The sequence below is a fragment of the Erpetoichthys calabaricus genome, chromosome 3, assembly GCF_900747795.2.
Source record: "Erpetoichthys calabaricus chromosome 3, fErpCal1.3, whole genome shotgun sequence".
Classification (NCBI taxonomy): Eukaryota; Metazoa; Chordata; class Cladistia; order Polypteriformes; family Polypteridae; genus Erpetoichthys; species Erpetoichthys calabaricus.
In genome coordinates this window covers 169104880-169123591 of record NC_041396.2, presented here as the reverse complement: position 1 = coordinate 169123591, position 18712 = coordinate 169104880, and the positions used below count along the sequence as shown (strand labels likewise).

At 42.8% G+C, this 18712-nt stretch overlaps 1 protein-coding gene across 4 annotated transcripts in view; it reads left to right on the top strand.

Annotated features, from left to right (window-relative positions):
- The window catches only part of ralgapa2 (Ral GTPase activating protein catalytic subunit alpha 2), a 789870-nt gene that overhangs the window by 594184 nt on the left and 176974 nt on the right, over positions 1-18712 (top strand). For all 4 annotated transcript variants that reach the window (XM_051925541.1, XM_051925545.1, XM_051925542.1 and 1 more), the window contains one exon: positions 1241-1396. In XM_051925541.1, coding sequence (XP_051781501.1) covers positions 1241-1396 — 156 coding nt within the window. The remainder of the gene's footprint in view (positions 1-1240; positions 1397-18712) is intronic.

Genomic DNA, 18712 nt, shown 5'->3' with positions numbered 1-18712 from the left:
GCTATTATAGTTGGCACTATAAATGGACTGATTGCTTAGAATGTTTGTAAGTTTTAAAGCTGCTGATGAGTCAAAGAAGCGTTTTTTAACAATATGCTTCTCATGAGTGTTTTCTATCATTATTTCTATATTAAAAAGTAGAAGAAAATGGTCTGATAGACCCGTATCAGTGACCTGCTTTATATCAACTTTTAGTCCTTTAGTAATTACTAAGTCTAACGTATGACCTGCTTTATGTGTAGGCTGATTAACGAGCTGTCTCAAATCAAAAGAGTCCAGGAGGTTCATGAATTCTTTTACTTTTTGGTCACACTGATTATCTATATGAAAATTAAAGTCGCCGACTATTAGAAGTGTGTCATAGAACAGGTTATTATCCTAGCAGCAGAATTCTGAATAAGTTGTAAGCGATGGAGAAGTTTTTGTGGGATGCCAGATAGAGCAGCATTACAGTAATCTATATGTGAAGTGACTAGGGCATTAACCAATACTTAAGTACTGTGTTGGGTAAGAACAGGATGAAGTCTAGAAATGTTTCGGAGATGAAAGAAGGCCATCTGAGAAACATTACTTATATGGGAAGAAAAAGAGAGAGTACTGTCAAGAATGACACCCAGGCTCTTCACCTGGATAGAGATGTTTGTGTTAATATTGTTAATTAAAATAGAAGACTGGTTAACCTTAGCAAGTGTGGATTTAGAACCAATGAGGAGCACCTCAGTTTTATTGCTGTTTAGTTGGAGAAAATTGTGAGTCGTCCATGTCTTTATGTCTTGGAGACATGCCATAAGAGTATCTGGAGGGATAACAGAAGTGGATTTAGTGGATAGATATAGCTGTGTATCATCAGCGTAACAATGAAATTTAATTCCATTGTGCCGGAAGATATTACCATTTGGGAAGATATAAATGAGAAAAAGAAGTGCCCCAAAACAGAACCCTGCGGACTCCCTGAGTAACGACTACATTCTCAAATTTAAAGCCCTTTATTTCAACAAATTGCCTCCTATCAGTGAGGTAGACAGGAAACCATTGGAGGACCAGGCCACAGACTCCAAAACTAGCTAGCCATTTCAAAAGTATCTGATGAGATATGGTGTCAAATGCGAAGCTGAGGTCAAGAAGCACAAGAATTGATAAAAGTCCCATATCAGCTGCCCGGAGAAGATCATTTGTGATTTTGAGATTGTGATTTTGTGATTTTTAGCAAATTTAATATTTTTTCTCTTCAAACAAACAGGTAAATCTTGCAACCCACTGTGGATTTATGGGAGGCCTGCAGCGAAATGGCAGCACAGGACAAACAGCACCTTATTATGCTACCTCCACTATTGAAGTTATATTTCACGTGTCTACAAGAATGCCTTCTGATTCAGATGACTGTTTAACCAAAAAGGTAACATTGTAGTCTTTAAATAAAAGTAACAGAACATATGCTGAATGAAAGAATAGTGCTAAACATGCTGACTATATAAGTAGTTATTTCTGTCTGGTTACCACTATATGTCACAACCAAGAGGAAGTCATCTGCATCTCCAGTATTAGTGTTCATGGTGCACAAACAAAACCATGAGAGCAGAGAACACAACATTCCATTTTGCTTGGATGACGGCATTAGTGAAGATTGCGATGTAAATGAAATGTAAGCGATGGAGCTATAAAAATCCAGATACAAAGTATATATAAAAATGTATGTACATCTGTCAGGTGCCCCACAAGCTTTTTCTGGCCACACCTCTGGGTGTGGCGGAAGTGTGACCAAATAAGGCCCTAGAAAGGTCCATGTGCCCCCAGGCAGTGACCACAGGTTCCAACTGGGTTGAGCTCCCATGCTCATAACCCGTGGCCCCACTGGAAACCAGGGGAGCTGCCATCAACCGGCCCGGGGAAGAAACTGTCCTGATAATACTCTCCCCCTTGGTCCTTCCACACTTTGGGCGTCCTGGCCGGGTAAGGATTCTGGCCACCTGCCACAACATTACATGTCCACATGAGTGAAACAAAAATAGGCAGAAGGTCAAAACAACATGGGGAAAGGAAAGAATAAATACAGTCAATTCAAAAAGTACCCCTTCTTTTTTTGAACACTTAATTGTGTTGTATATTTATTTGAAAATAGTAAATTTGCCATTTTTGCTCATTGGTCTACACTCAATAAACCAAAATGACAAACAAAACATTTTAAGAAGAGTTTGCAAATGAATTAAATTAAAAACTGAAATATCCCATTCATATAAGTATTCAGAACTTTATTGAAGGATATATGTTAGAAATTTAATTGATTAGACATGGTTTTTAAAAGGAACACACCTATGTATATAAGGTCCCACAATTTGCACCGTACATCAGGACCAAAAACCAAACCATAAAGTCCAAAGAAAACTCTGCAGACCTCTGCAATCAAATTGTTATGATCCATAGATCAGGGCAAGGGTATACAACTATTTCTAAAGCTTTGAATCTTCCCTCAAGCATAATGACCTCAATAATTTGTGAAATTGAGTAAGTTTGTAACTTCCAGGTCTCATAGAATTTGTTGTCCAGCCCAACTTATAAACCAGTTAAGAAGTGCCTTGGTCAGGGAGGTGACGAAGAACCCAATTGTCCATAAAAGAGAGCTTCAGAAGTTCTCTGCAGAAATGTGACAACCTGCCAGAAGTTCTGCCGTCTCAGTTTCACTCCCATCAATTAAAAAGCATATGCTTGCTTTTAAAGGATTCTGAGAGAATGAGGAAAAATATACTCTGGTCTAGTGAGACAAAAAATAAACTCTTTGGGCACAACTTCAAGCACAGTGTCTGGTGAAGACCAGGCCTAATAACATCCTTATAGTGAAGCATGCTGGTGGCAGTTTTTGGGTATATGTGCTTCAGATAGACTGGTCAGAACTGAATGCAGGATTAATGCCACAAATAAAAGAGGTCCTTGATGAAAATCTGCTCTAGAGTGCATGTGATTTCAGTCTGGGGCAACGGCTCAACTTTCGGGACAACAATGATGTGAAGCACACAGCCAAGGCAATGCTGGAGTGGCTTTGAGAAAAGTCTCTCACTGTCTTTTAGTTATCCAGCCAAAGCCCAGACTTACACCATAGAAAATGGGCTTTAAAGGAAACATTCATTCCATGCATTGGCCAATTAAAATGGTTAGTACATGTACACAAATTTGTCTTCATATTAAGTCTTGTATGTTTAATTGCAATTAACCTTTTTTAACTTCAAAATGGCATAGTGCAATTAATGCTACAGTTTGAAATGCATATTGAAATCTTTGTAGAGTCTTAATGCAGGTTGCATCTATAAAATAATTAGAGTTACAGTTAATTAAATTTTATAAGGAGAAAATAAGTAAATATTTTAAAACAATTAAATAGATGTTATTATTAAATCAGTGAAGCTGCATGCATAATGGTAATTTCAGTGGAACAGGAAGGTGCCTTTCAATACTGTCCATTCAATCAGTTTTCTGTACTGTCTGTTTACTGTATAGTGGTGTGATTTAGAGTCTGTATACTTGAGTATGAAAACTCCTTGGTGGCAGGGCCCCGGGGGTGGATGAGATACGCCCGGAGTTCCTCAAGGCTCTGGATGTTGTAGGACTGTCTTGGTTGACACGCCTCTGCAACATCGCATGGACATCAGGGACAGTGCCTCTGGATTGGCAGACCGGAGTGGTAGTCCCCCTCTTTAAGAAGGGGGATCGGAAGGTGTGTTCCAACTACAGAGGGATCACACTCCTCAGCCTCCCTGGAAAAGTCTATTCAGGGGTCCTGGAGAGGAGGGTCCGTCGGATAGTCGAGCCTCGGATTCAGGAGGAACAGTGTGGTTTTCGTCCTGGTCGCGGAACAGTGGACCAGCTCTGTACCCTTAGCAGGGTCCTGGAGGGTGCATGGGAGTTTGCCCAACCAGTCTACATGTGTTTTGTGGACTTGGAAAAGGCATTCGACCGTGTCCCTCAGGGAATCCTGTGGGGGGTACTCAGAGAGTATGGGGTACCGGCCCCCCTGATAAGGGCTGTTCGGTCCCTGTACGATCGGTGCCAGAGCCTGGTCCGTATTGCTGGCAGTAAGTTGAACCCGTTTCCAGTGAGAGTTGGACTCCGCCAGGGCTGCCCTTTGTCACAGATTCTGTTCATAACTTTTATGAACAGAATTTCTAGGCGCAGCCAGGGCGTTGAGGGGGTCTGGTTTGGTGGGCTCAGGATTGGGTCACTGCTTTTTGCAGATGATGTTGTCCTGTTTGCTTCATCAGGCCGTGATCTTCAGCTCTCTCTGGATCGGTTCGCAGCCGAGTGTGAAGCAGCTGGGATGAGAATCAGCACCTCCAAATCCGAGACCATGGTCCTCAGCCGGAAAAGGGTGGAGTGCCCTCTCAGGGTTGGTAGCGAGATCCTGCCCCAAGTGGAGGAGTTCAAGTATCTCGGTGTCTTGTTCACGAATGAGGGAAGAATGGAGCGTGAGATCGACAGGCGGATCGGTGCGGCATCCGCAGTAATGCGGGCTCTGCATCGCTCTGTCGTGGTGAAAAAGGAGCTGAACCGCAAGGCGAAGCTCTCAATTTACCAGTCGATCTATGTTCCTACCCTCACCTATGGTCATGAACTATGGGTAGTGACCGAAAGAACGAGATCGTGAATACAAGCGGCTGAAATGAGTTTCCTCCGCAGGGTGTCTGGGCTTTCCCTTAAAGATAGGGTGAGAAGCTCAGTCATCCGGGAGGAGCTCAGAGTAGATACGCTGCTCCTCCGCATCGAGAGGAGTCAGATGAGGTGGCTCGGGCATCTGATCAGGATGCCTCCTGGACGCCTCCCTGGTGAGGTGTTCCGGGCACGTCTAACCGGGAGGAGGCCCCGGGGAAGACCCAGGACACGTTGGAGGGACTATGTCTCTCGACTGGCCTGGGAACGCCTTGGGATTCTCCCGGAAGAGCTAGAAGAAGTGGCCGGGGAGAGGGAAGTCTGGGCATCTCTGCTCAAGCTGCTGCCCCCGCGACCCGACGTCGGATAAGCGGGAGACAATGGATGGATGGATACTTGAGTATGTTTTGAGAGTAATTCTACTTCACTTGAGTATAAAATTTTCTGATTGTTTGAACTTCACTACGTTTTCAAATGCATATGGCTATTCTTTCTCAGTTTTATTTTGTTATGCACATTTGTTACTGCAATATTAAACCAGAAATGAAAGGGCTATGCAAATACAGACAGTGATTTATCCAGTCAATTATCTAAAGTACAGGCCTACCCCGCTTTTCATATACCACGAACACAGGAGAAGTTTCAAATGCATGCAGCTGGCTCTAACACTTGATCATCTACATAGTGTTTTCCAGTACACCTTGCTGCAGCCCGCAGAATGGGCTGGGGCTAGACATTGATGGTGCTCGGCTCCAGTCTCAATTATTTCCACAGCTGATGCTGCTACATTCAGACATTGACTTCATGGCGGCCTGCTGAACAGGATGGGGCTAAGTCTGCCAGCTGCAGCGAGGTGTGCTTGTATTTTCGTGTGCTGTGGTTCACTTACCTTGTCATGTGTGTTCCTCACTTGTTTTCTCACGTTATCCTGGGCATCACAGCTTCAAAACTAGTTGTAAAGCCCAGGAATAACCAAAAGGCCATTCCTTTTAAGATGAAACTAGAAGTTATAGTCCAGGTAAAGTTCTTTACGACACATTATTAATTGTTATTAATATTTTTATTAAACTAATTCTGTCAATATTCATTTGATTCAGTGTTATTTGTGTCATTTGTGGGGCCAAGGAATACTTAAAAATAAATTCATTTTAATTAGGTGTTTACATTACGAAAATTCACTTTACAAAAGGGTTTTCAGGAGTGGATTAGTTCCTTTTTAAAGTGGGGAAGGCATATATGCCTCTTCTAGTAATTCTAACTCTACTGAATTAGAACTCAGTAATTAAGATGTCCAGTGCACATTGAATATCACTGCTTCATATTGCAGATACTTGGCACACACCTGAGTGATTGTAATACAATTCACATGAAATAAGAAGGTAGTCAGTTATTTTAAGTTTGAAAGAACTTTTTTGAGTATGTATAAAAATAGGGAGACACAACTATATTTGTACTTTTGATACTTGAATACATATAATATCAGATATTTAAAAACCTCTATTTGAGCAGTTTGTTCATGGGCAAATTTTACTTTTACATGAGCCACTTTTCAGAACGCTGTGTCTACTTTTACTCAGTTTTAGCTGCTGGGAACTTTATACAACTCTGCCAATGCCAGAATGTTGGACTGAAGGTTGCTTGTCCATCCCTCTCACATGCAACTTACTGTGTAACTCTGCGCTAGTAACCAAGTTGTAAAAATGTCTGAATTAGAATAATCTGCCCTAATCTGGGGTATTCAAAACAAATGTAATGATTTACTTCATGAGGTAGAAGTACATAATTAACAAAAAGTAGTTGTGTCAAATATTTTAATATTAAAATTTGTGCTTCAATCAAAATGTTTAAAGTCTAAATATTCTTGATTGTAAATGTATTTTGTCATTTTTCACTATCTGGTAGAGGTCTATAGATGACTTATATCCTGTTAGGGGATAAACCCCTAGGGTAGGTTAATGTGGTGCACACATCTTCAGATCATTCTGGTCTTTTTTGTTGTAGACACCTATTGGCTTGCTCTTTATCATAAGGAGTAATGTATGCACAAAATATAATTCTTAAAAATTGCATAAAAAGGATTGTTTTTCAGATCTAGAGAGACAAAAATATAGAGGACCCCAAAAAGCTCAACGTCTTGCACAGCTAAACATCAAGACGAATGAAATGGAATGTGATGTGTAGGGTTATTCTCGGACTAATGAGGTAGGAAGCACAGGACAAAAATCTGAAGTAATTTCAAAGCATTCATAAGTTTTTCTTACGAACATAAAAATTATATGCAACAGTTACAATGTGTCTTGGTCTTGAAAGTCACCTTTATTAAAATCATTTTCATTATAATAGATAGATAGATAGATAGATAGATAGATAGATAGATAGATAGATAGATAGATAGATAGATAGATAGATAGATACTTTATTAATCCCAAAATAATAAATATAATTCATTTACAGTGCTAAAATACAGCTTTCCTAGCCTTATTTTTAAATGTTGATTTGTCCTTAAGTTAATTTTAAAGCACAAAAATAATTAGCTTAGTGATGAATGTTGTAATAATATTTGAAAAGATTAGATCTAGATATGTAATGATATGTGTAAATTTAAAATGGGTGTGAATAGTCCTTGTCCTGAAAGGCTACAAGTTTTTATTTCTTAATTTGTAACAAACATTGTTTTGCTTTATAGAACATTTAATTAGATATTCTGATCCCTGTACTCTCTTGCCAATGGGAAATGCTTTTTCCATGCTAGCAGATAAATGGGAAATGCTTTTTCCATGCTAGCAGATAAAAAGAAACTTAAAGACACAAAGTCTCAGCTGTGTAGTATTCATAAGGTGCATAATTTACAGCTTCATTTTCTCCTGCTCAATTTTATTGTAAATTGTGGAAGTCATATTGGCAGTATCTAGTGTAATTCATATTGGTTAGCCCTAAATCATTACATTGTGGGTCACACTTAATGCATCATCCCACACTCAATTCCACAGGACTAACCAGTCCACACAGGGACAGTCCGTTATATCCCAGTTTAGATTCCTTGAACTATTCTTAATAAAAAAAAAAAAAAATTTTCAGCCTTGTGCTTTAGATGTGACCAATTTGTTCTGCAGCTATTGCAAATATTACACTGTTCACACAGGTGCCACGATAGTTATACATTGGGACACAGTACAATCACATCAATGCTATTCAGAGTGGAAAGCATCTGGCCATTCAGATGTCTGTGTTTGAAATTTTTGCTTTAGTTGTGTATGCATCCTGCAAAAGATTGCTTATAGGAGAAATATAGTACTCGGGCAGAGAGTGAGCAGTCTGGTACTTCCAGTAAAGAAACAATTCAATTCTGTATTGCCATGTGTACAAGTACAAATACAATGAAATGAAGTGAACATAGACAAAAAAAACCCAACAAAATAGACATAAAAAAACCCAAAAATCACACACAATAAGTAAATGAATATAAATAAGTAAATAAATAAAACCAGAATCCTAGGAATAAATAGAGACAGTGGCAGAAGTACCGTATTTTTCGGACCATAAGACGCACTTTTTCCCCCCCAGAATTGGGGGGAAAAAGTCCCTGCATCTTATGGTCCGAATATAGCCTAAACATGTGCTGTAAAAAAAAAATTTTCAACTTGCCCGGCTCTGTGCTCCATTCCCGCCGCGGCCGCCCGCCCCGCTCACTGGAGTCAGGCGCTGCTGCTGCCCTGTGGTAGTAGTAGTACCGTACCTGCTTCCATGATCATTCCTGCTGGCTGCAATGCTCCATTCCCGCCCCCGCCCGCCCCGCTCACTGGAGTCAGGCGCTGCTGCTGCCCTGGTACAGACGTGGTAGTAGTAGTACCGTACCTGCTTCCATGATCATTCCTGCTGGCTGCAATGCTCCATTCCCGCCCCCGCCCGCACCGCTCACTGGAGTCAGGCGCTGCTGCTGCCCTGGTACAGACGTGGTAGTAGTAGTACCGTACCTGCTTCCATGATCATTCCTGCTGGCTGCAATGCTCCATTCCCGCCCCCCGCCCGCACCGCTCACTGGAGTCAGGGGACTGGACTCTAACTGGTACAGTGTAGTGTACGGTGACGGTCCCTTCCTTGATCCTGCAGTCTGCATGCATCATCATTCATCGATTCCCATCCGCCTCAGCTGGTGTCCGCCCGCTTCCGGGATCGGAACCAGCGTGAGGCGCACATGTGACCTCCCTCCTGTGAGAACACGTGTGCGCCTCACGCTGGTTCCAATCCCGGAAGTGGGGGAAACCAGCTGAGGCAGGACAGGAGTTGCGAGTCGAGCGCCACCACCGCACACACCAGTGAAATACGAATAGAGGTAAATGACAAGTGAAATGACTGAGTGAAGGTAAAAGCGCAAGAATATGCATACAAATAGAAACCCTAATACAATTAAAAATACAACTGAATATGCATAAATAGAAACCCTAATACAATTAAAAATACAACTGAGACAAATTCAGAACTAGTAGTGACAGACTGTCACAGTCTCAGTCAGCCTGAGCCTGGAACAAAATGACCATACATATCATGGCAAATAACACTGAACTTTGCTGACAGCTTTTAGCCTTGTGAGAGGCTGGAAAGTGTTTTACACTGTGGGACAGTACCGTAAATGTTACCGCTATGGTAAATCACAGAAAGTCTCTGCATACAGTATACGGGCAATATTGTGAACTACGGTACAGCTTGCCCCCCACTATACTGGTAACAGTGTTTAGGCCTGATAGTAATAAAATGTGTGTGTGGGGGGGGGGGGGAGATATGAGAGCACTGGATGGAATGAGGGGGATATGAGAGCACCTGATGGAATATGGGGGGGGGGGGGGGGGAATTAAAAAGACACCGTATTGGTATTACTGACAGTTCTTTAACTCTTTTAGGGCTAATTTTTTTTTTGTTTCTTTTCTCCCAGGGCTGAATATTTTTCCAAAAACTAACATTTTTTAAAAAAGAACACAAAGCAATTGTTTAACATATCAAATCAACAAAAAATATTTACTTTTGACAAATGTTACTGTCTTGCATGTTGTATGAGCCTGCATACTCTATGATTTCACATACATATCACATACATTTTACACAGCAAAGTCTGATCTCGCTCAAAGCAGCCAATTTCAGTCATTGCCACATTGCACTCCTTACAATACGTGTTGCTTTGGTGCCTATTTTTCAATTGTCTGTTGCTGCACTTTCTAACATATATTGTTAGTGTGTACTGTAGAGAGACAAGTCACCCATTTGCCATCATGCCATGCCACTGCCACCAAGTTTTCTGCCAGCATGAAAACCGTATTGTCACCTCTTTTCATCTTCTGAAACTTTATGAACTTTATGTATGGCATTATAGCCTGGCTCACCCCATGGGATTTGCTTCTGTTTATTACAGAAGTGAATAAAACTTTGCAGCAGCACGTACCTAAGCCACCAGGGGACAAAACACGTTTGGACCAATGCTCCCTGAAGTTATATCACCAGTTCTGTCTCATCTCTATTTGTAATGCCACAGCGGGCTTCATCTCGTCTTTCGTTGTGGGTTTCCACTTTGAAAAATGAGAATGCGATGCAAACGCAGCCCGCGATTCAAAAAAAATCTCTGCCTACCTGTTTGTCTCATCTGACAGTAGCTGAAAAGCAGCATCAGGAGAGAGCAGCCTGAAGTACAGCAGCTGGTGATCTGCCGTGTCCAACAGCAAGCCATGCCGTCTTGTAAACTCCGGTAGCCAGATCAGCTCTCAACGGATCAATGTCTGTGTATTTATCCCATGCGAACCTTGCCGTAGATGCATCGGCTGCGCGAAGGCACGCAACTGGCAGCAGATCCGCTGGCGCGGCATCGGCTGGTGTCTGATCAGCTGATGCCTGCTTCTAACTCTCTTGCTCGATCTCCTGATCACTGCCAATAAAGTCCGATTCTGAAAAATCAAGAGTCCGACTCCGCGATAATGCGCATAATGCAAGTGTTTTCTTTTCTGCACTTGCTTCGTTGCCTTTTCACATGTCGGTGCCATCTTGCCTTTGTTTACATTTCGCAACTCACGCACACGCAATGTTTATTTGCCGAGTCAACGAGTCTAGCATTCCTCCAAGCACAGAGGGAATGCCTGTGACGTGACAGTGAGATTTGTCGCCATTAACAGCTAAGTCGACATCCGCCTTCAACCCCTCCTGTCGATAAAAGTCGACATCCGCCCTAAAAGAGTTAATTACGATTTTGAAGGTTTTGCAGAAATACTGTACCAGTACCACCTCCTCACTAAGATGTCCAAGCAGAAGAGATGCACATATAAAGTTTTTTTTCAAACTGGAAGTTATAAAATATGCCAAGGAACATGGCAACAGAGCAGCAGAGAGACACTTTGGACCACCTCCCTCTGAAAAGATGATTAGAGAGTGGCGGAAACAGGAGGATCAGCTGCAAAAGTTGGACAAAAGTAAGCACACTTTACGTGGGCATGCTGCAAAGTGGCCAGAGTTGGAGGTGGACATAAAGGAGTGGATCACACATCACCGTGAAAATGGCTTCTCAGTCTCCACAAAAATGATCATGAATAAAGTCAGACTCATTGCTGTAGAAAAAGGAATTCAAGATTTCACTGGCTCACCATCATGGTGCTACAGATTCATGAAGCGATCTGGCCTTGCTATGTGCACCAAAACAAAAATTTCTCAAAAAATGCCCAACGAATACGAAGAAAAGATTTTGTCTTTTCACAAATTCGTCATTGATGCCAGAAAGAAGAATCAATTTGAACTAAGCCAGATTGGAAATATGGATGAAGTCCCGCTTACTTTTGATGTACCATCCAATAGAACAGTAGACCACAAAGGAGCAAAAACTATAACCGTTAAAACCTCAGGGCATGAGAAAACCCATTACACTCTTGTGTTGTCCTGCTGTGCAGATGGTACTAAATTGCCACCAATGCTCATCTTCAAAAGGAAAACTTTTCCAAAAGAAGCAATTCCTCGCGGAGTCGTGGTGCATGTCCATGACAAAGGATGGATGGACGAAAAGGGAATGAGGCTCTGGATTGAAAAAGTATGGTCCAAACGTCCTGGTGGGCTTTTAAAAAAACCATCCTTGTTAGTGCTTGACCAGTTCAGAGCACATATCACCGACACTACAAAAAAGAACTTTAAAGAAGTCAAAACTCATTTAGCTGTAATTCCCGGTGGTCTTACCAGCCAGCTGCAACCTCTGGACGTGTCCATCAGCAAACCATTTAAAGTGTTTATGAGGGAAGAGTGGAACAAATGGATGGCTGCTGGTAATCATGATCTTACACCTACTGGAAGAATGAAAAGGCCCACTATTACCCAAGTTTGTGAGTGGGTGAAAACCTCATGGGACTCAGTTAAGGATGAGATCATTGTACATTCCTTCAAAAAATGTGGCATCAGCAATGCCTTAGATGGGACTGAAGATGATATGTTATATGAAAATACCGGTACCAGCACCAGTAGTGACGAAAGTCCTGTTAGTGATTGTGAGGATCTGAGCTTTCTAGATTCTGACTCTAGCGATGAGGAGTTCTTGGGGTTCTCATAAAACAAGCAGAACCTAAAAGAGCGTAACTGTTCAACTTTATTCTATTTTATTACTGAAGTCTCTCGTTATTGTGTTTTACAGTAATTTTGTCTTTTGCTGACTGTATTTGTTAATAATGGTTCTAAATGCTGCTGTTCACTTTACAGGGTTGATTACATGTGTTTATGACTGTGATGTTGGGTTTTAATGCACATAAAATGTTTTAAGACATCAGAATCTTTTTTTTCTTCATTTCCCTTCTCTAAAAACTGGTGCGTCTTATGGTCCGGTGCGTCTTATGGTCCGAAAAATACGGTATATGTGCAGGTAGCAATGGAGGTGATACAAGGTTACTGATTGTTCATGAGTCTGATTGCAGTTGGGTAGAAACTGTTCCTGAACCTGGAGGTGAGCATCCAAATGGACTTTAGTCACTTTCCAGATGGGATTAGGGTGAAAAGTGACAGAGCAGGGTGGCTGGGGTCCTGCCTGATACTGTTCACTTTCCTGAGACAGCTTGTAGTCTGGATGTCATGGATCGCAGGGAGCTGTGTGCCCGTGATCTGCTGTGCTGTATTCACCACACGTTGCAGAGCTCTGCAGTCCTGAACTGAACAGTTGCTGTACCAGGATGTGATGCATCCTGTCAGGATGGATTCCACAGTACACCTGTAGAATCTGCACAGGGTTGTGGGGGACATCCGGGCTTTACTCAGTCTCCTGAGGAAGTAGAGGCATTGTTGGGCTTTCTTGACTACTGCCGCAGTGTGACACGACTATTTAATGTCATCAGTGAGGGTGACTCCGAGGAACCTAAAGCTGCTGACCTGCTCCACAGCCTCACCTCCGATGTAGATGGGGCTGTGGTCTGTTGCCTGTTTGTGGAAATCCATAATCATCTCCTTAGTTTTGCTAAAGTTGAGGGTGAGGTTGTTGTCCTGACACCATTCTGACAGGAGTCTGACCTCCTCCCTGTAGGCCATCTCATTGTCCTCGCTGATCAGACCTATTACATCAAACTTGAGGATGGTGTTAGAGCTGTACTTAGCTACACAGTCATGGGTGTAGAGAGAGTAAAGCAGGGGGCTTAGCATGCTGTCCTGTGGGGTGCCAATGTTGATGGTGATGATGGAGGAGGTTTTTCCACCAATACTCACTAGCTGAGGTCTGCCGGTGAGGAAGTCCAGTAGCCAGTTGCACAGTGAAGAGCTAAGCCCCAGATCCAGGAGTTTAGTGATGAGCTGGGATGGAATGATGGTGTTAAATGCAGAGCTGTAGTTCACAACAGCAGCCTGGCATAACAGTTTGTGTTCTCCAGATGAGACAGGGTGGTGTGAAGTGTTATGGAGATGGCATCCTCAGTGGACCTGTAACGGTAGGCAAACTGGAGGGGGTCCAGATTGTCAGAGATGATGTCCTTGATGTGTTCTAGCAGCAGCCTCTCAAAGCACTTCATGGCTATGGGAGTAAGTGCTACTGGGTGGTAATCATTAGGGCAGTCTACTTTATTTTTCTTTGGGACAGGGATGATGGCTGTGTGCTTGAAGCAGGTGGGGACAGATGAAACTCTCAGAGATGTGTTAAAAATATCCATAAAGACAGCAGCTAGCTGGTCGCAACATGTTTTTAAAACGCAACCTGAGACTCCGTCAGGGCCAGGTGCTTTGCGGATGCTGAGTCGGGAAAAAGTCTTCCTCACGTCATCCTTGGAGAGCCTCAGGCTGGAGTCTTGCTGTGCTGCCGGGGGTCGCATGGGTCTGTCCGTGTTAGCGAGCGAAAAACACGTTCATCTCATCCGGGAGTGAAATGGCGGTAGCTGTGGTCGCGTGTGTCCAGGGTTTGTAGTCTGTGATCAGCTGAATACCCTGCCACATCCGAAGAGCGTCTGCTGTGCTGTTAAACTGAGAGTCCAGTTTGTGGGCGTACTGGCGCTTTGAGTATTTAATGGCTTTTCGGAGATCATACCTGCTCTTTTTGAATGCCTGTGTATCCCCGGAGTGAAATGCACTGCTGTGCTCACGGATCCGCCGGCATACTTCAGCACACATCCAGGGCTTCTGGTTGGGAAATACGCATACAGACTTTGAGGGTACACAGTTATCCACACATTTCCCGATGAAGCCTGTGACAACTGCGGCATACTCGTCCAGATTCTCAGCGGACTCTTTGAAAACACCCCAATCCACAGATTCAAAGCAGTTCCTAAGTTTCTCCTCCACTTCCGGGGTCCAACAGTGCACCTCTATCAAGACCGGCTCTGCGTGCTTCAAATGCTGCTTGTAAACAGGGAGGAGCAGCACAGAATGGTGGTCTGACTGCCTGAGGTTTGGCCGTGGGAGCGAGCGATACACTTTTTTGTGTGCGGTGTATCAGTGGTTCAACGTATTAGTACCCCTGGTGGGACAGATGTGTTGGTAGTATTTGGGGTAAACGAACCTGAAGCTTGCTTTGTTGAAGTCCAGAGCGATGATAACCAGACCTTCGGGGTGTGTATTTTCACAGTTCATAATGAAGACCGTACAGTTCCTTAAGTGCGGTGCTGGTGTTTGCTTATGGGGGGATGTAAACAGCCGCCATGTTTACAGCTGTAAACTTGCAAGGCAGGTAATGCGGCCAGCACTTGATGATCAGACACTTCAGGTCCGGTGAACAGCTTTGTGAAACCATGAGTTGTTGATGAGGAAGCATAACCCGCCACCTCTCTTTTTCTCGGAGGAGACCGACCGATCAGTGCGGTGGATAGAGAAACCGTCTGGCTGGACAGCTGAATCCGGCGTGCAGGCAGTGAGCCATGTTTCTGTGAGGAAGAAAACACAACAGTCACGTGTCACGCAGATCTCGCTGAAAACAAAGTCTGCCACTGAGATCGTCTGGTTTGTTGTCCAGAGACTGGGCATTGGCCAGGAAAATGCTAGGCAGTGGAAGTGGCAGTTCTCAGCGTTTTGTCCTCGCTTGAATCCCGGCACCCCGGCCACGTTTCTCCTCCACGTCCTCCGGGCGTGGTTGGGTGCGTTGCGTCCGCCACCTTGGTCTTGAGTTATTGTGGTGAGCAGCCCCTGGTCAGTAACTTCAAAAGTAGTGACTTGTGCCTTTCTTGCTCCAGTGTTTACCAATGTTGTACGGTCGTACTTAATAAAACAGTGAACAGGCAGTAGAAACAGCGACAATAGCAAAAATATAGACACAAAAACGAAAAGTCTGCGGGAGCAGCACGCAACACGTCGCCTCTCTCCAGCGCCATGATTGCTAAAAAAAAAAAAAAAAAAAGAAACACTAAACTGTTAAAAAAATGATGGTGCATCTGTAAATAATATTGGTGACTGGATATTATATTTTTAGTGTGTTGTTTGTGCCCTATGAGGTGATCTGCTTTCATTTTATAATTATTATTAGTTTGACACCACTACATGTCTACTGTGCATTAATGTACCCTATATGAAGTGAGTAGCTTTGTAGGGCAGTGATGTTCTGTGTGGTTGTATGCAAGCACAGTTAACATGGATTACAGACATCAGGATGTGATCCAATACCATTATTTTACCATGCAATCTGAAAGCATGAAAAAATGCATTAGCCATATGAATCAATGTGCTCCTTTGTGTGCCTTGCGCTGTTTTTATGGAAGTCTTATTAACCTATATATTTTAAATCACGACAAAGTTTATTTTTATTAACAATTGAAATTAAAAATAAAGAATGTTTTAGATGTAGACAAGTTGTAAGGCCCCAAAGATTTACAGTCTGAAACAACATTTTTTGATGCAGTTTGTACTGAAACATTTGAATCTTTGCATGCACTGGTATGGCTTATCATTCTTAATCAAAGCCCTTTACTGTATTTGCATAACCCAACCAAAGGTAGTTTTATTAACATTTCTGTTGTTTTCTTTTTAGATTACAATACCATGAACAAATTACAGGTCAATCAAACATATAATGCAACATCTTATTCAGATCAAATCTGTTATCTCTCCAATTTTTTATTTTACTTTTCTCTTTCTCTCTCTCTCTCTCTCTGTGTATATATACTGTATATATATATATATATATATATATATATATATATATGTGCCTTGGACTCCCCAAGGGCTTCATGGGGGTTGGAGTGTTGTGCAGCCCTGTTGGGTTCTGCAGGGGCCGCCAGGGGGTGCTGCAGCAGGAGCTGCTGGACCCTTCTGGGCACTGGTTTCGCCACACCCGGAAGTGCTGCCGGATGTCAAGCACCTAGAGCACTTCCAAATGCCCAATAAAAGGAGCCAGCAGCCACCACTCAGCGGCCAGAGTCGGGTGGAGGAGGACAAGGTTGCCTGGGAGGAGTGGTGGTGCAGAGAAAGAGCGCTTTTGTATTGGTGTATTGTGCTTAGGACTGTATTGTGCCTGTGGGGATTATGGGGAAGGCAAAGCACCTAGAGCACTTCCAGATGCCCAATAAAAGGAGCCAGCAGCCACCACTCAACGGCCAGAGTCGGGTGGAGGAGAACAAGGTTGCCTGGGAGGAGTGGTGGTGCAGAGAAAGAGCGCTTTTGTATTGGTGTATTGTGCTTGGGACTGTGTTGTGCCTGTGGGGATTATGGGGAAGGCATGCCCCACAGGCGAAGAAAATAAATAGTTTATATGTGTGTCTCTGTTTCCAATCTTTGTCGGGTCGGGCGCATATATAGCGCCTTTTTACTATATATATACTGTATATATAGTCATCTTTTTTAAAATCATCTTCATTATAATAGTAAAAAAATAATTCATTTACAGTGCTAAAAAACTGCTTTCCTATATACTGTATATATATATATATATATATATATATATATATATATACAGTAATCCCTCCTCCATTGCGGGGGTTGCGTTCCAGAGCCACCCGTGAAATAAGAAAATCCACGAAGTAGAAACCATATGTTTATATGGTTATTTTTATATTGTCATGCTTGGGTCACAGATTTGCGCAGAAACACAGGAGGTTGTAGAGAGACAGGAACGTTATTCAAACACTGCAAACAAACATTTGTCTCTTTTTCAAAAGTTTAAACTGTGCTCCACGACAAGACAGAGATGACAGTTCCGTCTCACAATTAAAAGAATGCAAACATATCTTCCTCTTCAAAGGAGTCAGGAGCAGAGCCCCTCACCCCGGCCAGCACAACACACTGTTGTGAAGAGGGGGGCTAAACTCACTTCAAGGAGATAAAGTCGCTCCTCAGGTGATACAATGGGAAACAAATAACATGTTTTTTTTATCTCCACTTTACTTGATCAGCTGCTGGCTTGCTGCTCCTGCCATTCCGCGTCATCTGCATTTCGTGTGACACTGCAATCGTTTAAAAGCCTGTACAGCATCTTCTTGTCCCCCAGACATCCTCAAACACTATGCAATCTCTTTTCGCTGTTCCGTTATTTCACTGAGTAATATTTTCCATTTATTCATGCTAATGTGATCTTTACTCTAATTTTTTTGAGACTTTCGAATTTTGCTACTTCCATTATCTCTACCCTGCTGTACATGTGTATCACAGGACTTGCTTCCAAAGGTTGTAAGTATGACGTGACTTGTCCGTCTCGCGGAACGTGAAAGTGTCTCTCTGTCTCTCTTTAAAAGATCTCTCTTCAAAAGATCTCTCTTCCAAAGATCACGTCTCGTCGCAAGATTTGTTTTATAATAGATGATGCTCCAGGCTGTCAAATAAATGAACCACACGCCGTAGCGCAGTGTAAAGAGGCTTCACTTCTGACGCTGACGTCTGAGGTTCGATCCCCGAGAGGGGTGCAGTGAGTGTGTACATCTGATGAGCCCAAATAAGGGTGAAACACATGTCGCGTACTCTTTGTATTATTTGACAGTAAACTATGTAACATTCAATGATTTGCTTCTCGCAACTGAGAGGGCCCCGTGGTGAATGTTTGCAGACTGGCAGACCAACCACATGCGTTACCTGGTAGGTAACTGCCCATACAATCAGATCAGAGCACCACTTTTTCTACATTTTGTTATGTTACAGCCTTATTTCAAAATGGATTAAATTCATTTTTTTTCCTCAGAATTCTACACACAACACCCCATAATGACAACATGAAAAAAGTTTACTTGAGGTTTTTGCAAATTTATTAAAAATAAAAAAATGGAGAAATCACATGTTCATAAGTATTCACAGCCTTTGCTCAATACTTTGTCGATGCACCTTTGGCAGCAATTACAGCCTCAAGTCTTTTTGAATATGATGCCACAAGCTTGACACACCTATCCTTGGCCAGTTTCACCCATTCCTCTTTGCAGCACCTCTCAAGCTCCATCTCTCCAGAGATGTTCAATCGGATTCAAGTCTGGGCTCTGGCTGGGCCACTCACGGACATTCACAGAGTTGTCCTGAAGCCACTCCTTTGATATGTTGGCTGTGTGCTTAGGGTCGTTGTCCTGCTGAAAGATGAACCGTCGCCCCAGTCAGAGTCAACTTTCTTTCTCATGGTCTGAGAGTCCTTCAGGTGCCTTTTGGCAAATTCCAGGTGGGCTGCCATGTGCCTTTTACTAAGGAATGGCTT